This window comes from Parambassis ranga, chromosome 17 (assembly GCF_900634625.1).
Source record: "Parambassis ranga chromosome 17, fParRan2.1, whole genome shotgun sequence".
NCBI classification, from domain to species: domain Eukaryota; kingdom Metazoa; phylum Chordata; class Actinopteri; family Ambassidae; genus Parambassis; species Parambassis ranga.
Genome location: NC_041037.1, coordinates 6386002 through 6407898, shown reverse-complemented (window position 1 = coordinate 6407898; position 21897 = coordinate 6386002). Strand labels below are relative to the sequence as shown.

At 41.5% G+C, this 21897-nt stretch overlaps 1 protein-coding gene across 1 annotated transcript in view; it reads left to right on the top strand.

The window, feature by feature from the left end:
- The first annotated feature begins 6026 nt into the window (after window positions 1-6026).
- The window catches only part of LOC114449218 (dipeptidyl aminopeptidase-like protein 6), a 57344-nt gene continuing 41473 nt past the window's right edge, over window positions 6027-21897 (top strand). Inside the window, exon 1 of the mRNA XM_028426684.1 lies at window positions 6027-6835. Within this exon, the coding sequence (XP_028282485.1) occupies window positions 6644-6835 (192 nt within the window). The 5' untranslated portion in view covers window positions 6027-6643. The remainder of the gene's footprint in view (window positions 6836-21897) is intronic.

The following is a 21897-nucleotide window of genomic DNA, read 5'->3' as shown; positions in this document are numbered from 1 at the left end:
TGGTTCACACTGAGATTGAAAACACACACACACACACGTAAAGCAAGTAAAAATGTCTAGCAGGCACTATTGGTACTGATGAGCTGAGAATGTGTGTTTATTGTTTATACAGTATGTGTGTATGAGATTTACTTACATTATTGAACTCTGCACCTTTTGCTGAGAAGTCTTGTTGAGCGAGTTTAAGTGTGTATGTGAGTGAGCCAGAGAGGGAGGGAAGAGGAAGAACAAGAGAGATAAGTAGCATTTGGAGCAGCCTGAGCAGAGCAGAGGCGTCCCCTTCCTATCCCACCCCGTCACCCCCCTGTGGAGGCGATGCCAGTGTCTGTGTGATTGATTTACCCAGCGAGGAAAGAGAGAGAGAGGCGTTCTGGTTGGGCTCCTGGACCCCCAGGTCATCCTAGCTGTAGGGGAGGGACGGAGAGAAGTAGGAGGAGGTGGAAGGTGGTGGTGGGGGGGCTTCTCAGACACCTCCAGCAGCTCCAACTTCACAGCACAAAGGTGTGAGCACAGCGAGAGGGAGAAAGGCAAGTGGCACTTTTCAGCATGTCTGTCCTCATAGCCACCCAGCTGAAGATAGACACCAGCACTCCTTCCAGAAGGGTAAGGGGCCCTTTTAGCATGCATGGCACGCTGTGGGGGAATGTCTGTGTTTATGGGTGAGTCTCCTGCTCCTGGCAGAAAACGCTGCTGGCTGTTTTTTTGATAACAACTGGACAGGCTGGGGGAGAGCGGCAAGTCCTCATGTCCCCTCTGAGGATCTTGATGGACAAAAGGCTTCCCGGTTAATTTTCTTTCAGCAGGCGCTGACTTTTTATAAATGGTTGCTTCCATATGCTGTGGAGAATGCTTAGTGCCTCATTGTTATTCTTTGTGATGTTGCCATCTAATGACTTCACTGGGAACTGGCCATTGTGAGAGAAAAGTTGGATAGAGAAGTAGGTATGCATTGTTGTCTGTGGCATTTTGAAATAACTGCTGTGCATGTTCGGAATATTTGTTTATACAAACATCAATCAGAGGGCTTTACCTAATTGGTCAGCTACTGAAGAGGACTTTATGGTAACTAAATTATTATTAATTGTGTAATAAGTATAACTTGTGTAATAAGCTTCTTTATTTCATTCACCGCAATCCCTTTTCATTCCTGTAACATTACATTTTTTGGTGACATGCTGTAGATTGGATTCTGCGCCCCCCCCCCCCCATCTTCACCACCCCCCTCCTTCCTTCCTTCCTCTCTCTCCTCCTCATCATCTGCTGCTGCCATGATCCGCGATGATTCCCCTCAAATGTAGCCACAGTCCATTCTACAACATCAGGCTGCATTAAACTTCATTTCCTCAGTGACTTATCTGCTTTTCAATTTGGGCTCAGTACACATACTATAGCTCCTCTTTCATTTCTAATACACTGGAAGATTCAGCACTTATTCTCTGTAGAAGATAATATGCTTGTTCTTACAGGCAACATGCACAGCTGGTTTCGGTCATGATGAGAATTTTACACGGGCTTATTGGAATTTTTAAATTTACAGTTAGTTATGTGTACTCTCTGTTAGACTCCCTGTGTGTTTGTGTAGAGTGAGAATACGATATATATTTGTGATTTGTGGGAGCTTTCTACTTTTGTGCAGTGGTCTGCAATCATAATAAACTTGCAGAACAGAGTAATTGAATTGACCATTGTTACAGAGCACAAAATGAGCCAAGTGTTGTTATGTAGTGTTGGGGTGTAATTCAGCGATAAGGAGTGTGTTCTCCTGCAGTCTGACTGACTGTGGCCTTCAGTGGGGTATAATTAAACTTTGATAAACATTGACAGTGGAAGATGTTTCTACCTTGAAAGCAATGTGTGTGTGTTTTTTCATCTAGACATGTTCAGGATAACATCTATCTGTAGGTGGAAAACCAACACAAAGCCTCTGAGTAAGGTGTTAGCACACTAGCATTGATTCTACATGAGTACATGAGGATGGAACACTGTTCCTATCTGACTGTTCTCACAAATAAAAAATGGCTCTTTTTTTACCCCAAACGCTGCTTTTTTCCTAATCATAACCTGAAAACAAAAATAACTAGGCCTGACATGGGACCAAGGCAACCCCATGTCCAAGTGTTAAAAACTGCTGGCTCCAACAGTGAGTTGATCCCCATTGACTCCCGTAAAATATCCAACTTCACAGCAGAAACATGTTTACAGCCTGGTAGAAAAAAAACTGTTCTGGCCTCTATTGATAAGTTCGCTTTTTGTGACAACTGTATGGTGACTGATTTTTTTTTTTTTTATAACTCGCTCAATTAAATTATATTAGGACCTAACAATTTATTACGCATAACTAGGGATGTGCCCGCTTTGTTTGTCAGGCATGTGCTGACTTAGAGTGTAAGCTTTCATAACTGCCTCCCATGGAGACTCTAAACAGCTCTTCAGACACCTAGGGGTGATGGTCCATCCATATACTGTCTATGTATATATATAGACTCAAATTCCAATCTCCTATGTGAGAGTCTGGAGTTCTCTTCTGTTTGTTGGATATTATAGCTAGCTAGTGGAGCTAAATGTCATTTTGTGAATCATAGGCATTCTATTCTACAAGTTTATGTGAGGATGTGCTAGTTCTGGAAGACGCACTGATAACACCTAACCTTTTATAGTGAATCAAACAGGGACCGTCTGCCTCAGTCTTAACTGATGTCGCTCCCATAGATGTAAATGCAGCTGTCACTCTAGACACTGACCAGTGAGCAGCCTTTTTAAGACAATCTCCCGCCCGTCTGCATCCTAGCATTGAACCCCATGATACATTCCCTCATCACACCACAGAGCAGGAGTAAAATGTACACAATAGTACCACTCATTGTAGAGTAATCTGCTATCTGTTTCAATGCAGTGTGTGTAACCTGCTACAGAAGTTACACAGGTTTTAAAGTATGTCACTGCCAATGGTAAGGGAAAATATTTTTAGCCCCGTAGCTGACTATTTAGAGGGCAGCTTTAAGATGAAATGTATGTGCCCCTTTGGTTACATCAGGGTGCCTTATGTTCTGTAATCCACCACACGGGCTGCAGGGATGATAAAGAAAACTTTGTTGCTGCTGAGCGGCTGAGCTTCAGCATCAGGGGAAATCATTAGTGTCCAGCTAATACTGAATGGAAAAATGGTACAAAAAATGTGATTATGGTGAACTGTGACTAAATCCATTCTGTTACATGCATGTAGAGAGGTGCAGTCATTTCCTTTACTCGGCTGAATGATGTTGAAAGGAAATTAGATATTACTGCGCTCCCTCTAGACATCAATTGATTGATCTGTTTGCTCTTCCATCCAATTAATTTGTGTGTCATTTGGTAGCGTTGTGTAACATGCTGATGGAAACAACTCAGCCTGTTGTGACATTTCAGTTAATGGAAATACATAAATATGTGCATCACAGGTGCTTTACATCGTCCTGCATACAATGCTATAAGTGCTGAATTAACACGTTTATCTTAAACTACACTTAACACTGTTTTATTAAAGAGACAGTTCACTGTGAAATTAAATATTCATATTTCCTTCTGTGGCCTGCAGCACTATTCATTTTGATTCTCTAAATTTCTGAGTTTGATGTTTGACGTGACTTATCCTTTCTCTTCAATATAATAGAAGAAAATGGCAAATGAGCCAAAAAAATACAGTCGTGGCTGAAAGTCCTTCTGCACAGTGAAACAGTTGATGGGTGTAGTTTAGTAGAAAATAGTTCCTACATGAAACTGCTGTGTGATTGGATCACAGTTGGTTCAATGAAATATTGCTACTGGCTTTTCCACCACAAGCTGGTTGCCAGTTACATCCAGACAGAAATCTCTACATCTGATTTCTCCAAAATTAACATGAAAATAATCTAGCTGGATAAACTGCAGCATGGGAAAAATGTTTGATTTCTGTTTCAAGTGTCCTTTTCTTGAAACATTAAGCATTACTCTGCATTATTAAAGAAAGATTTAGTGTACAGTTTGGTCACTGTTATGTAATGCTGCTGTGGTATTTTACCTTCAAGCTGCCTTCTCTCTGTGGACCACGTGATTAATACTAGTATTGTGGCATTATTTCCCTTCAGCAATGAGAATGAAACCAATGTCTTTCATCTGATGTAATAAAAAAAAAAAACATCTGTGCAGTCAGTTAGTAAATTTTGTGGTAATGTTGGTGTCAATCCCTCACTGGTATTAAAACTAAGCTCACTCAGGGGAGTTTATTGCATAGTAGCACCTCATAAAGCCATCACCCACAGCATCATAAAGGGCACAGAAGTGCATCTTATCATTAGGATTAAAATGCATCTGCTTGATTGCAGTGTTCCACATAACACCTGAAGTGAGGTTTAGCTTGTACTGGCTCCAGCAGCACCATTAGCTACTCACAGAGGTATTAGGTTCTGCAGCTATCATCATCATTATAGCTGTTATTACATGCCTCTCTCCATTTTTTTGCCACCTATAATGCAGAGCATGACTGCAGCAGGGGTTTGCGACGGCAGCGGGGAAAAGGCTCCAGTCAGCCACTGTATCTGGAAGGAGGCGATAGGGGAGTCAAGCTGAGCCCAAGACTCCCCCAGCTCAGTCCTGAGGGGAGCATTAAGGCAGTCAGGCAGTTCACAATAGCTCCCCAACAAGGTGAGGAAGATTGGAAGGCATCTATCAGAGAGGTTGGGATTGATGTCAAGTGACTTGGACCTATTTCCCAGGAGTGCACAGACCCAAGAAAGCTATTTATGAACTAGAGAAACAAATGATGACAGGGACTGAGGCAGGCCTCAGTGGCAGAAGAGCCTGCTGGAAGCCCAGAGATGTTCTGTCCACCACAGAAATCTAATTAGCCTGCACAAAAGCATCAAACAATTTATGAATCACATAGAGTCAAAGGAAAGTTGATCCAAACTGGAAAGAGGGATTAATTTTACTTTGGCAAAAGCAGTAATGTCCTGTGTCCTTGTGTTTGAATAAATGCCCAGACCTTTGAAATGAATATTCTGTATTCCAGATGCATATACTGTTATTGAAGTTACATTATTCATAATTCAAGCCACGAATCAATGAGCCTCCAGCAGTTCTTTTCGAGCCCGAAATGACTCACCATTTATAAAAGAAAATTAATTGAAACTCACTCTTTGTTCAAAGCTCAATAAAAGAATAATTTCATTTCTACTGCTGTAGTGAGTCCACTTTGATAACTCAGTGCAAATGCTGGCATGATGAACCTGATTTTACTTAATGGGAGATACAAAAACAGCTGCATTCAACTAGAATGTGCATGGAGCTGCTTTGAGCTTTAGTGCATGCTTTGAAGTTGTACCCCTCATGATGATGACCTATTTCCTCAGCTCAGCCCCGGTGGAGTGATACTTTGAGCTGTCACAGCGAGAGGCTGTGGTATGTTCACAGCCGGTGGCATTCATGACCCAAGAACAGTCTTTCCCTCACCTTCATTCCCTCCTTCACCACACATAAGCCAATCTTCTGCATTCACCACAGAGCTGCATTGCTGTGGTCCATGTGAGCATTTCAAGCATGAAATCACTCACAAGGAAGAGGTGCACAAATTAGGATGAGATCCTTTCATGCATGGTTTGAATTATAGTTGGGATTTAAAGAAAGTTTAGTAACTCTGCATAAATTGTGAAATAAAATATTATTATATGGTTATTTTGGGAAAATAGGAAGGAAAACCTGTCCAAAGAAAACGTGTTGCTTCATATCTGGAGTACACCTCTGTGAACGTGTGTGGTCAGGCTGCCCTAATCCTGAGCACCACAGAGAGGCACTCGAGTTCCGTCCGAGGACAATACATGCCATATTTTTTGGAGAAATATCACCTCCACGTTTTATGGTATCATAAATAAGAAGTCTTTTTTTTTTAAATCAGAGCTTTTAAATTCCAGAGAATCTGTGGCTTTACAGTGCGTGTTTGTGCGTAACGCAGCGCACGCATACAAAGACAGAGTGGTGACAGTCGCATGCTCTCTCACTGCTGGTCACTTCTCATGCAGAGCGCGTCTGCTTGAGAGTACCGTCGGGGGGATTTCTGCGTCCTTCACACTTTTCATGCGTGAGGACAGTCCGGCCAATACAGAGCCGAACGATTCGACTCATTATCTTTTCGCTCCTTTTGTTCTGTGGACAATCACTCGGAGTCTGTTGGGGATCGAATATCTGATGGAAACTCAGCGCATCCGCCTGCTATCTCGCTGCGAGGAGACATCAGGAAACTGAAGAGGGGAGACAACGTGTTGTGAATACAGAAGAGAGCAACTATTGACACCTACAGCCCACCAGTCTGCCGTGCGCCCGGACAAAGCTAAAAGGACAGCGCTGGGGAGGATCCGGCTTTGTATCGGTCTATCACTTCAGGCTGTGAGTCATCCACTATCCACAGATGCGTATTCACTAGTAGCCAAGTATCTTCACCTTATCTCCCCCCCCTTTTTTTTTGCTCCATCCCGGAGGTGAAAACTGGCTGCCTGCCATCGGTTCTCTTCGAAGCGCACACAAAACCAACAGACTGTCCCCCCTCTAAAAAACAAAAAAAAACGAATCTGACTAGACCCATTTGTAGCTCTGACATGCTGTAAGTTGTGTTTATCTGAACCGGACCCATATTATGGCTTCGCTGTACCAGAGATTCACCGGGAAGATCAACACGACCAATTCCTTTCCGCACCCACCTGAGGCCAGCCACCTTCTTGGTGGACAGGTTGCAGACGAGGAAAACGCAGCGAAGAACGCTCAACAACTCGTCGACGGCAGACCTCACATCCAGTACCGCAAAAAATGCGTCCGGGAGGATGAAGATGTAAGACACTTTTTATATTTGATTGCATTCATATCTAATTAGGCGCATAATACAGAGACATCCAGACACAAACACATTAATCACACATCAGCATACAGGTGATTCACTCAGGATAAACATGCGCTCCGTTTAGTTTTACTCTTAACAGGCTGTTCAAAAAAGTTTCAAAGCTGGTGTTGTGATGTTAGTCGTGGGCCTGTCAGGGCTGGTGTGGTGTGATGTGTTTGTTACAATTATGGAACCATCTGATTATTTGGAAACATCACTGCTATTAACAGCTAATAATGTGCCAGTTGGTGCTGCCAGCTGAGAGTCTCTGTAGTGTTTGTGGCTGTTGTGAGCTTCTCTGGTGCTGACTGTGGTGCTGAAACTGCAAAGTGTGAGTGTTTTGGTTACAGACGGTGGGAAAACACCTCTGGCACATTGCTCAGAGAGTCAGGAAGAGATTAAATGCTAATACCATAACCTAAATGCCTTTAGCATTATACGTCTCATTATTCAAAGATAAGTTGTGCTTTTTAGAAAGAAAGCATTCAAACCATCTTATCCTGGTTTTCATAAACACGGTCCTGATGGAGAGTCCTGAGCATTCTCTGCTATTTAAAGAACAATAACAAGCCCCTGACACTGGTTACTATTACACCATTCAGCTACATTCTGTACAATGATGTTACATTTGTCTATATCTAACAGAAAAGCATTTCCTCTTGCAACCAGAAGTCTGGACTTGTTTGGGCATGTATGTGTGCTTCAGCTTTGCACACCGTTGTGTTGGTTTTATACTACACAGAGCTGACAGTAAACAGACAAGAAGCCATGCAAATGGAGGTAAAACAATAATAGAGAGATATTCCAAATGGGCTGTATACATACAAAGAACACTCTTAATATGAAATACATGCTGTTTGAGTATCAGTGCATGTATGTGTACTGACTGTGGCTGAAATGAGATATGAGGAACCTGAATACTGTGATATAAATGTACACAGCAGTTCCATGTAAATGACATATGGAAGAAATGTTTAGGTATAATCACAAAACCTGGCCATATGGCCACAACATTGGGATTAATATGTACATTTAAATACAGTTGTGTTTGTTTAGATTGTATGTTGTATGCACATGTTTACGTACAACAAAAGAGACTTAGAGAAGACATTGCTTCCATCCTGTTATTGTTTTCTTCATTCAATTCTCTCTCCAGCTAAAGACATTAGACAGATATATACACTGATTACCCTTCCTCAGCCAAAGAGCAGGAGCCAGATGACATCAGCTTGGTTTGCCTGTTAGCTTGCATGCTGTCTGCATGAAAGCCTGATACAGTAACTGGTTGAAACATGTGTTGCTTGTTTTGCGTTGACACCATTTCAAAAACCTGCAGCAAGTTTCCTTGATGCTTCTCTGAATTATTAATGTCTGTCACAACAAGAAGCGATAAGGCTGGCTGGCAACAGGCTGAATGCTCACGCTGCCTGTGCTGTCGACAGCAGCAGCCACACCAAGGGCTGGACAGGAGCCCTGATTTCATCTAAGATCCTCTATTTCTGACGTATTTCCTTGCAGACAATTATAAATCAAGTCTTTATGTAACAATTAAACCTTCAGATTGCAGTTTAGCACTGAAGTCAGGAGCTGTTACTACACTGCTGGACGTATTTTATGACGTTTGCACTGTTAACCTTCAGGTCACCTTTCGTCTTGATGTCCCCCTGAGTCGTACTGGAGCATGAAATTGCCTTTAGCCTCAGGAGATGTGGAGACCATTTCACTGTAAGCCAAACCCTCCTGCCTGCAGAAAAAAAAACTTTGTATTGTTGTTCTGGTTTACTTTTGCAGAGGTAAAGGGCAGAAATTGAATTGGAAATGGCATGAATTTCATTTGAGTCAGATATTTATCTGCAGCTGTCCTGCTTCTGTCTGAAAAATCCCTCCAGATGCAGGAGGAGCTTTGTGAGGCAGCAGTTTACTCCTTGTTAGTAAAAAGAATTAGACTTTTTGTAAACAACTGTTTAATTTGTTCAGTGCAGCATTCTCCTGAGCTCACAAAATGCAGGCGCTGCATCTTTGTTTGTAGGAGAGGTGTGTGTGTATGCGTTTGTGTGTTTTGAGATAGATTGTTTCTTGCCTTTGTGTGTACACGTCAGTATTTTGGGGTAGAGTTTGACTCACAGACCAGAGTAAATGCACAGCAGCAGGTCTTTCTCCTCCTCACTACCCTTTACTGCAAATAGAAACCCATGAACATCCCTAATTAACTGCTGAACGTAAAAGTGAAATATGGTGACGTTTTAGCTTTAGACTGGAGCCTGACTTCCCCTGTATGGACAAAAAACAAGCATAATGCAGGATAAAACCTGACTCAACATATTGAGTAGCAAAACATTATTCGTGCAGTTTTCTTTGCAAAACAAAGCCTTAACTGCTCCTCAATTCTCATTTCCAAAGAAACGGTTGATTGACTCGTTTTGGATAAATGTGTAGACAACAATGAAAACAAGACGTCTCGGCAGAACAAATCTGTCTATAGAGTGCAAACAGTGGGGAAAATTGTCATTTCCTTCTACTAAAATTTTGAAAACATAAGCACCCAGTAGCTTGTTGCAGCTACAAATAGCTGGGCAAACTCAGGACTCTGATAACACTGGTGCATGACAAGCTGCAGACAGCAAATCCACCAGTTGTCCCTGCCTGGTATGAGGCAGCTCTGCTCTGATATCCTCGCCAGCCTGTGGCACATGACTCTTGGCTCTTCCACCTCCATTTGCTGTGATTTCTTGGCGCTGACTTCTGCTCATATAAGTAGCCCTCAAAGTCTGAATCTGGTGTTAAAGTTAGTCAAATTTACAAAAACTAAAATTCATTTTTAACAGCAGGTAGTGGACACTGATGAACATGGTAGAACTGCATGGAAGGAGGTGAAATATTGTTCATTTACACACACACACACACACACTACTAACATTATGATACAGGGTGTTTCAAAGCATAGTAAAGTGTTTAACTGTCAATTAAGTGTGTTGAACATTTTAATGATTATAATTAAAGTAAATCACAGATTTCTGCCTCAAGCAACAACTCACAGCTTTTGATACTGTGTCTCATTCAACTCTGTATTTTATCATAGCATAAATCCTAACATATCCATATTTTATAAGCAGACACATTTTCTCTCAAAATCAGAACCCTTGCTTCGTATTTTGGTTTTGTGGAGACAGCATGAGATGTTTAACTATATGAGCACTAGTCATTAGTGAAAAGCTCATTTTCCCTCCGGACTGCATTAATCCCAGTGTGGCATGCTGCACTATGGAGTGTGGAAAGGAAGTGTGATGCTGTGCCTGAGGAGGAAGGTAGCAAAGACACAGTAGGGTTACAGGCTGTGAGCACTCTGATTTAATGACCAGTTGTATTTTTTTGGATGCATCATTGCACTTATTATCCTTGAATTAATTTGCTTAAATTGAAAATTGAACTTTATCTATGGGAAATTTCCTGCACACACAATTTTGGTTTTGGATTGCAGGAAATTAGAGTTCATAATAATAGCTGACCCTGACTTAAGTGTAAAATTCACATTGAATAAGACTGCCGGGGGCTGACACACGCATGCACAATTCTCTCTGTCTGTCCTCATGTGCACTTAACTGCTCCTCAGAGATACTCCAGATCTGAGTAAGAAAGTTTGGCCCGGTTCCCAAGTCTTAGTTTAGCTCTGTGCTTCCTTTGAGGTCCAGAGCTTGGATAAATCAGCCAGACGGAGCTCAATGAGAGCAGCTGGATAAAAGAAAGAGAGCAGCGAGATGTGATAGGCTGTCCTCATTATCTCTGCAGCCGGCCTGGCTGTGTGCTTCAGGTGATGACTGCATAGTGAAGGCTGCTGCTGATTTCAAAAATGATCAAGTGTCCCGAGACAACCTCCCTTTTCAGCTGTGTAGAGGACCAGATGTGCATGGTAATTGTGTAGGCTTAATGAACAGCGTTTGGCAAATCTGACCAGTTTCTTATGTTGTAGACTGATGAAAGTGACCATGTGATTCTTTCAGAAGCTAGACACATGATGCAAACTGATCATGGGGCATACATGTGTATGATATTAGCACAAACATGTCAGTACTTAAACTGCATTTATAGATTTTTGACTCACACCTGTACTCTCCTTTTAGTTCTTTGTTGAGCTCGTATTTTGTTCTTTAGCTGCTAAATCTTGAAATATTTTCACCAGCCCTTTATTTTATCGGCTTTCAGCTGGCCTTTAGAGCTGTCTTGCTGAGAATAATTCAATGAAAGTAGAAGTGTGAATAAAATACATAAAGTTTCAGGCCTAAAAGCTAAATCAATCAGCCTAGGGGTGCTTAAATGTTCTGTGGAGATGAGTAACGCTAGTTTTTGAGGGTTTCTTTCTATCTTTTTGGGCCAAAACTGCCTCTTCTGTTCGTAGGTCTTAGCTTTCTTTGTAACTGGTATTCTGAAATACCACTTTCTAATAAAAAACAGAGGAGGTAGATTGAACAGAGGCAAATTGTCAAGTGATTTTAAAAGTGACACAAAATCGTGTGTCTGAGCTACTGTACTATAATGTCACAAATCTAAAAAGATAAGTCTGTTTTAGACCAATCTACTCTGTCAAAAGATTAGTTGAAGGTCATGGTTTAGGCACTCCTGTCATTGTAACAAGATTCTCTGTAATTTCGCTAGCTGCCACTGTTATGACAGACTGGCAGATTTCTATGCACTATATTCGCATGACCATGGGAGGGCACATATGAAAATGTAGACCTTTTGAATTGCCTTAAAATTCAATTATAGTTGTGGATGTGTTGCTGCCTTCTCTCCAGATAGACTGTTTACCTGCATACAACCAAAGCCTGCTCAAAATAAGAGTGGTCAGCAGCAAATGGAAGATCATTGATACAACGATGCAACAAATTGATCATAAAAAGCAATAATCTAGAGAAGTAATTAGGTTCACCACAAAAAAATTGTAAAAGCAAAATATGAAATAATGGAGTCTGTAGCCCTGAAACCAGTAAAGGGCACACGAGGCAAACATGCTGTCACCCAGTGCAGCTCCTCCCCTCAGGACAACAAAGCATCCTCAGCAGGACCTCTTGCTCACCGTTGCCATGGTTGCAAAGGTGGAGAGGGTGAGGCTGTGAGCTGTGGGAACACACACGCTGCTGCTCGCTGGTGGCTCTGACAGCCATCTGGAGATGACGCAGCTCTCACACTGCACACTGAGCTTCCTCTGGTCACGTCAGGCAACACAGTACGTCCACTGTAATGGCTATGATGTGCGTTTTTTTTATTCCCCTTTGGCTCCTCATGGATATCAGCCTGTTTCTTGGGCATTATTGCTCTTGACTTGTTCACAATCGACCTGCTTTGCTATTTTTTGTGCTCCTCCAATCCCACAGGGCATCTCAACAGGTCATCCATCCCCCCACCCAGCACCTCAATGCTCTGTTGACACACAATCGATCATCCCTCTCCACACTGCCTTCTCCCACCACCACCACCTCCACCACGGACCTGTCAACATTACATCAGCAGGCTGCTGCCTCGCAGTTTCACTGTCCCTGTTCCTCGATATTCCTTTATGATTAACTGTATTATTACACAAGCTGACAGAGGGTATTAGTCAGTGTTTAAATGCAGAGGAGCCTTATCACCTCATGTCAATGCAGAACGTAACAAACACAGCATCAGTTGTCATTAAGCATTTACATTAACATTAACATTAACATTTTTGTTTTAGTCGCATCACATTTAAAACCCTTGCGCCTTTTTTCCATCTTAACAGTAACTACAGTCGGTGGAATTTAGCCGATTAAATATTGATGCAGTCAAGAAAAAAAATCTTTCCTTTTGTCTGCCTTCATTTGTGATTTCCAGCTTAACGATGGCAGTCACGTCTGCTCTCTTCTTTTCACAGAGATTAACTCAGTCCACAGATCTAACTTCAATGTGGATCTTACAGATTTCTGCTGCTTTTAAGAAGTATATGTGTATCCAACTAAATATAACTCTCTTAACCTGGCTTGCTTCCTTTTTTGTGCTCCCTGTGTTGATGTCTGCTTTTTATTTATAACTTCAGACAGTATTTTCTTTTGAAGATTACCTTTATTATAGTGGCTCATCAGTGCAGCTATGTAAGAGAGTTTCATGCATTAGTTCACTTCATTGTGTGCTACTTACTAAAATAACAGTAATGTATACAGTAGTCATTTCATTGACATTTTAGTGCCTGATTTTTTAGGTTTTCCATGCACTGTGTCTGTTTTGCCACTAGAGACTGTTGTGTTCCAGTCAATGCACTGACTCTTTACTGCACTGTAGACATCAGTGTAGACTGGTTGAGCTCATGCTTTTGGCAGGGTCTTTGTATTAGTGTAAGGATCATTCTTGCTATTTTGCACTGCTTCTGTAACTACAGTCAACCAGCTGGAAAAAAAGCTTAAAGAGTCTCATCTTGGTCCAAGGAGGGGATGATAATGTCACCTCTCACAGGGATTGAAAAGGTTACACGGTCACCTAGCAACATCAGCCATACTGAGGGATCACTCTGACCTGTAGACACAGATAAACCTTTTTTTTGGCACATTCACCAGCAGCATTGCTTAGTTGCAGCATTTAATTTAAGAAGGTGACAGATCAAATTATCATATTGTTAGAGACGAACAGGTGCCTTTCTCCTGTCAGCGTGTCAGGCGTGTCTATGAGCAAAGCAGCCTTTAGTCTTCCTTGTATGGTAAAATGTAGACTTTACTGTCATTTTGTAGAAATGTTTCGGTCTTACAGATTTTAGTTTTTGCAACAAGAAGGGAAAAAAGGATTCAAAAGTAATTCTTCAATAATGAAGGCAGAAATTTAAAGCAAGTGAAGGAAATTTCTCCTACAACATTTCTGTCACATAGAATTAGAGCAGCAGAGCGGAGCTGCCATTCCTCCCGAGTCCTCTCACAGTCTTTTCTTGGCTGAGACCAGGCAGCAGTAATCCGTTGTGTCACACGGGCAGATTCTCTTATCGACCTCGCCATGATACAGTAGCGACACATCCCTGAGAGACACGCACGCACACAGGCACATAATTTAACTGCTACAGAGACATGTGCTCACACACAGCATTTGAAAAGTAAAAAGTAAACAGTGTTATAGTGTAGTAAATCCTAGAAAGGAGGCGAGAACACAAGCAACCTGTAGCAAGAGTGTCACTGCAGGGAAACAGTGACAGTCTCTGTTGGTGTTAAATATACTGTTTGCTTTTGAAGTCTGTTGTTATTCCTGTCTGTTTATCTGTTTTGTTCCATCACTGAGCTCATAGTCAAAGTGGATAGAGAGGTGGATGTCATGGACATCAGAGTGTTTTTGTCCACCAATGTCAGACTCTGCTGCAGCATAGAAAACATCCAACAACAAAACTATATGAGGCTAGATACGTGATCTAGATTTGCTAGGTGAAGGCAGTATCCAGTCCATTCTGTCACCTGATGCCAGTGGCCAGGGTAAAGAGTGCCATCTCTAAAAAGCAGATGCACATGGAGTGGTCTGGTTAAGGTTAATACAAATAATGCCTTCAGCTCATTTACTGTATTGTTTTCCAGTAGTCACCTACAAGCAGCTTCAGCCATCACTGTCTTTGATTCATACGTCAATTTACAAAGAGTTAAAAGTGTAGACTCTATAAAAGAAAACTGAGGGAAAACTTGATGCTACTCAGGAGTTATTTCTCCTGTGCATTTTATAAATGTTTCAGATACATTTTTCATTCCTATAGATTGCCTCTTTAAGTGTGCCATTATAGCATCATTTTATTTTAACGACAAAATTGTGTTTATATTCACACGCTAATATTAGCTCTACATTCTAAAGCTCCACACACAGAGCTGCTAACATGTCAACTCTAGGATACACCTTGTTGCTAAAATAAATCACTCACTTACAAAAGGTATCAAAGGATGAATGTTCTGCTGCTCGTGAAGATTCTATAGACCAGTGCTGTATAATAGAGTTTTCCACATCAGTCACTGAGTTGTCACTGCATGAAAAGCGCAGGCGTACCTTATAACAGGGGCTGTGGTGGATTTTTGCACTGCCACTTATCCATGTCATTGAATCAACAAGCACAGAAGCAGGAACGATGGAACTTAAACATCTAAATGAAAAGCTTTCACCATGAATCAAATCAGTTACACCTGCTTTATAAGTCAAAGTGTCTGCTGTGATAAAGGTGTGTAGCTTCAAAATGATGGCACAGCTAAGTGGGCCCTCTGCTGCCTCTAGGCTCTGGTTTAGTCTTCTGATGAATAACACATGAGATAGGTTTTCATGTTGCATCCCTGCCAGACCTTTGTGTGCATTCTAGCTTTGAGAGGAGCAACAGGAGGGAAAAGTTTTACCCTTCCAGCCATGAAGGTGGGTTTGTAGCGTGTCAGGATGGACGTAGTTTGTCAGTTTTGGCAGAGTGGTTTGCTGAGTGTGTACCTGCTGCTTTTTGTGTACAGGCACATGTAGGCCACATTGTCGAGGTGGAGAACTTGCTCATCATCATCTGCAGTCAATATTTCTCTCTTGTTCCTCTGAGCCTGTCTGAGTCTGAATGAGACCCAGAGCTCCGGGGAAGGGAGAGAAGATTGCTTTTCCCTGAGCTGGGAGTCGAGCTCTGACTTCTGTGATGATGTTCAGTGTGGAGCTCACATGGAGCAGAACAGAGATGGGGGAGATAATGATTGTTGTGGTGCGTAGCGGAGGTGGAAAGAACGGGGAGAGCTATTGAGTGAGTCACTATTCTGGAGCTGGCAGCCTGTCAAAATCGTACCCCACAGAAGACGGGAAAGCCGAACTGCGATGATTGATGTTACTCCCCTCACCAGATTGGATGTTACATCATGGGAATACAGATGCTTTTTTTGTTGGACATGTTTAGGGCGGCATGATGTGGTGCTCACATTATGGCTGTGTTGAGACAAACATGCACACTTCATCAGTCTTATTCAGGAGGTTTTATCTATCTTGTCTTGTCTGTTGGTGTTCTGTCCAGTGGAGGTCTGAGACATACATTCCAAAATTTAGACACTTAAGAGTAATTTATTTCAGTGCACTATATATACTTTTAGGGTTCAGGAACTTGTTAGGTTAAGTGGGCTTGACACCATTTTATGTTATCTTTAACCATCTGAACTCCACTAGCGGCATGTTTTGAAACAACAACAATCAAGTGAAAAACAAACTGTTTCGGATTCAGAGGATCAATATTAGAATTTTGATTATATTTGTAGTAATCTGTTGCTCTTTTTAGCCTGCTTTGTTTCTTAATCATTCACAAAAAAATGAAGCTTAACATGGAGACCATCCAGCAGCTGTCACATTAGCCTCTGCATTTAAGATTACTGGACAGATAGAATGCACTCTTGTGTGACGCCTTATAGGTATTATCTTAACTGGGTCACTCCACTCTAGTCCATTTGACCTCCCAAAACTGAAAACGAAATTCTAGCCTACATTGACCTGCAGCTGTATGGAGGGGCGGGAGAAAAGTTAAAAGGGAGACAGGATTAACATCTAAAAAAAAGTCCATAAAGTGTTACCGCTCTCTGTGTGGTGTATGTACAGTGTAATGCTGATCAGCAAGATGCAGCTAATGGCCCAGGTAAGTGGTTCAGTGCTGATTGTTGTGAAGGAGCTGAGCGCTCTCTTGGGGTTGTGTTGCAGGGATTAGTGTGCCGTAAACAGCACCCTGTAATGTCTGATATTCCCTCAGTGATCAGATGGGACCTCCACTAGCTTGACCACAGAGGTGTTAGGTTCTCTGTGGGGGTCTTCTTGATGATGTATTCTTTGCTTGAGAAAGCAAGGCAGCTGGAGAATGTGTGTGCTAGCGCACGCACACACACGGGCATTCACTTCAACCTGATGTGTAGAACTTAGTGCCAAGATGCTGACTCTGGGATTATTCTCAGTGAGAGCTGAGGTGTGTCTCTTTTATGGCCAGATCATTATTCACCGTCTCACTCTCACTACATCCACATCACTCTTTGCTTCACATGCTGCCTCTCCGTCACTATGAAAACAAGCAAGTTATCTCGTGTGGAGAAACTGTGGAAGGTGAGTGCTGGATCTTTTTCAAGGATGTGTGCACCTCCTATTTGTTTAATGTTTACTATGCAAAGCATTTTACCGTCTTTCTTCTGTCTAATTATGCATTTAATCAATCTGTTACAGAGCGCTTGAAGGGCATGTTCAAAGAAAATTACAAACTGGCGAGGAAGTGCTTGAGGAGGTGTCAGTGCTCTTTATTTATTTATTTAGCTTTTAAACGGTCTGATGATATAATGAGCACTTGGGATGACAGACAATTTTGTGGTTGTTAACATCAGTCGAGTTTGCCGCAAAATCACAGTCATTTATTTAAATAAAAAGTAGTCAGATGTTAAATTTAAGCAGCAGACTGCCTCCAGCGACGAGCTGAGAGGTAACTGTGGCTTACAGAGATTTATTAAGTTGTACAACATGCCAGTTTATGTCAAATTTTATGATGTCAAATGTAGTTGCATTCTCCTGAATGTCTTACTTTCCATTTTGTGGGATGTGAAAAATGAGACAAACAGGATTCTGTGAAGAAATTTCTTAATGCACTCTGCTTACAGGGATTAACTGTGGTTAAGCAAAGGCTCCACTATAATGCACAGAGTGCTTCCTCAGTCCTATCATGCACTATCAGCTTTTTCACTGAGATGCATATTTAATATCCAGCTAGACTGAGAGGGGCCTCGCCAGCAACATTTAGGCTGAACAGTGGAATTATTTAAGCTTAACTTTTTGTTTACTTCAGGTGTCAGCAATGGTATAAAGGGACAGTTTACCCCTTTAAAATTAAATATTTATGTTTTCCTGTGGCCTGCAGTGCAACTTATCCATATGCACTGTCTTGATTTGAGTTGCAGAGTTTTGGAAATATCAGCTATAGAGATTTATGCCTTCTCTTCAATATGATGGAGCCAGAGAACTCCCCTGCTCGGGGTCGGAAAAAATAAAATTTAAAAAATTCAATGTCTCTCTGCAGGAAACATGACCTGGTTGCTGAGGAAAATCCATAGACCTCTTTGTGAGCATTTTTATTTTGAAACTATTTTCTTTGAACTAGACCTGGCACCTGTATCTCTGAGCATAAGAACATGCATCTACACACTGCACATTGTCACCCCCATTGTGTCACACTGTGCGACCCCCAAAGGTCACTGACACCAATATAGCTTGGTTACCTTTTCTTTGTTTCATTGTTTTAGTTTGTTTTCACTCAGAACCCCTTGGTTAGCTTTTGGGATAAAATTTACTTGGTTACCATGGTTACAACTCCTGTCTGAAATGGCGTGGCTGATGCAGTCTCATGGTGCCTATTCCTGCTGCCAAATCACATCAATTAAAATCTATTAGACTACTGTTCATGTTAAAAACAAACACCAAAGTGCTAACTTCAGCTTTATTTACGTGACGCTTTAAGATCCAAAGCAGCCATTTTGAGGTGACGCCCCCCTGGCATGATGAACATTACAGCTCAGCTGAGAAAGACGGCGTTAATTTCCACATTCAGCAATGCTGTCAAAAGCATAAGCCTGTCGTCATGGGTAGATGCAGGCTCATTGTCATTGTCATTTAATGTGACCCACATCTATGTGTATAGAAGAAGAAATTGCCTTTTAAATCCATGTTTGTAGAGCATTCAACTGGTGTATCTCGTTAAATACACAGTAATATCTACATGTATCTGGAGCTGTCAGCATCATACAGGGAGCAGGAGGTAAACAGTTGAGACACTGTCTGGCTCTGATGGACTCAGGCTACAGCTCAGCAGCTGATACTGATCTAACTGGGCATCCTGGGGTTTTGTCCTTGTAACTGCCTCGATGCCTGAAATATGCATTTGCTTTGACATGATTTTGAGTTTGACACCAGTGTTTCAAAACTGCATCTAAATCCACTGAGAGGACGAGCCCAGCAGAGAGCTCTCACAATGTTTTCATAGATTTTAGGGTAGCATCACCATCACTGCTGCTGCTGCGACCTAATAGACATATTGCTGTTTTCATTTTTTTAAGACATGCCAATGCTATGGGATGGCAGTGTGAGACATATTGGTTGGATTGCATAAGAATTCAGCACGAATACTTGTGGTACTTATTCATGATATTTGCTTTAGTGACACAGTGAAGTTTACATTGATGAATGGGATGTCTCAAATAATAATTTGGTCGAATTGGGTCCCCACCTGCTCTCAGGGTGAACTGCAATGAGATTACTACTCAGCTATAGTTACAGTGTTGATAAAACTTGATCAGCATTACAAAAAATAGTGCTTAGCCTTATTTGTGCTTATTTTCACCATCAATGTTTTGGTACCACTAACTTCTCTGTACAGTCCTTAAAGGCTGACAGAATAAAACTTCTCACTGAGCAGAGCAGACTCAGATAGCAGAACTGGTGTGCCAAAATCTGGCTCACTTATGGTGTGGAATGACTCAATTGATCCATATGTGTTTGACACATCTGGCCCACAAGCAGGCCAGACCATAACCACATCTCAACCAAAAATGAACCAAATAAACCAAAACAGGCCCAAATCTGGGCAACATTCATTTTTACTGTAGCCCTAACTACAACTCTGGCTAACACCCATCTGGCCCACATACTGCATGGAGTCATCGCACTTAAATTGTCCACACCTGTTTTTCATATGTGGGCAACAAGCAGGCCAGACCATAACCACATCTCATCCAAAAATGAAACAAATAAACCACAACAGGCCCAATATCTGCCCGAAATCTGGTTCACAGCCAGGGCTTTTATCTGAAGTGATGGCACCTGAGTGGTCCACTTCTGTTTGCCAGAAGTAGGAGACATATTGGACAGACCACAGAAGCAAAACCAACAGTATTGTCCATGTCTGGACCATGAGCAACACACAACCACTTGCTGAAAATGGTGAACATTTTGAGTGTAAAAATGAGTGTAAATGATTGAAAATTATGAACTGTAAATCATTATCTCATCTGGCAAGAAAAACTGCACCTGTAACTATGTAATGCTGCAATGCTCAACATAACTTAAACTTCAATACGTCCATAAATGGTCCAAAATAAATAAATGATAAATTAAAAACATGAAATAATATACCCCACGGAGTAAAACTTGCAGAAATGTACCATAGTAGGAAATATACTGGAATAAATGTATTTGAATATGGCAACAACAACAAAACTATATCCATTGTCTCGGGCTTTGGCACTAATTAACACTGTTAATAGATTTCAAATAAACAAAAACACAGGGAAAACTGAGGTTTCACAGCTGCCTTGACTGGGCCCTTCCGGGTCAGGCTCTTGCAGACTAATGGTAACAGCAAATTAGCAAATTGGCGGTTTAGCTAGCTAGCTAGCAAGTAACTCAGTAAACACTAGCAAACTAGCGCATAACGTGGATCCATATCAAAACGCGTGAACAGCAAAAATACACGTTTAAAATGAAATTTCTAGCTCACCTGACAATGACCGCGGTGCCGTCTTCAACAAGTAGTCCCTTCTCAATTCACCTCCCCCGAGTCCACATACACTCGCACTCCGCTCTGACACCAGCTTGTGCCATGTTTGGTGTGTGCTCAAGACGTTAATGCTGCATTTACTGCGCCTCGGAAATGGGAGAATCACACTCAAATGTAACCATATTCCCACATTTCCACGTTATAATATATAAGTACAAATAATTACAATAGTAAAAAAAAAAACAATGTTGAGGCTATTTAGAAATGTCATATTGTGTTCCTAAACTTCTGTCAAGTTGTAAGACAAGTTGTAATTTTTGTTGTTAGAATGTTAGATCACAGTTTGAGTCTATGATAAATTCCATACAGTTATTGGCCCCTGAATGACTTCTTGCAGTGGAATGAATAATGTGTTAAATTTGCACCTAAGAGACATTTGGTATGTTGTGTATGGGCCACTTTAGGGTCTCATCAAAAATACATGGTATGAAGAGAAACTCATCTCAGCCAAAGAGGCCCACCTTCGCTCTGGGAATTGTGGGCCACATTTGCTATTTTACATGTGGGCCATTTGTGGAGCACATCCATTTCATCAGGCCCGGATGAAGGCCAGCAGTGCTTCATGTGGTTTTGTTTATTCATTGATGGTTTGGACCAATCAGCGTCTTTTAAGGAGGTGCTGGCAGTTATAAAAATGTAAACAGTGGTACCAGTGGGCTTTTATAGATCCTTAGCAGCTTGTTATGATTCCTCTTCAGAGATTTGTGGATTGGTTGAAGGAGCCTGTAATAGTGGGCCACTGACAGGTGGTGCTAAGTAACCTTTTTAAAGCCCCTTGTCCATTGCTGACTGTTTACTCCCAGAACTACAAAATGAAAGCCCATAAATGTAAATGTTTTTAGTTAGATGGTTCAGAAGACTAACTCAGAAAAGGGATGTAGATGTTCTCTGAAATGACAGAAACTGGTGTGAAGTACTAATAAGTGAAAACTGAGAGAATAATTAAACCTAAATGAGATTGGAATTTTTTTTGTTAGTCAGTGGGGATGGGTGGAGAGGTGGAGTAGCCTGATGATGAAAACCTTTTTGAAAGCGGGGATGAATGGGTAACTGTTCATGCAGATGCTTCTAATTTGCTTTTAATCATTCCCCTCAGTACCTCTACCACTGTGTCCTGAAAAAGGATAGAACAGCACTGATATATTAATTATCCTCTGCTGTAGGTGATTCATTCTTTTCCTTTTGACCCCTTGAGTCTCATTTTAAACACCTGTGACTTTGTTTGTTATGATTTGTCACTCCCTGAGCTGAACTCACAGCGCATGTTGTTTCATTTATTACCCTTTGCTGTGCTTTTTCTCCAACAACTTCCTCTAACTACTTGACAGAATGTGGCATTAACATTTCACTTTTTTCTTTTTGTTTAATTTTACGACCCTCTTGTAAGCCATTGATGAGCTCACATAAAGTTCATGAAGCTCGTAAGTCTGTTTTACAAGGAGCGCATCAGCAGATGGGTTAATGCTCT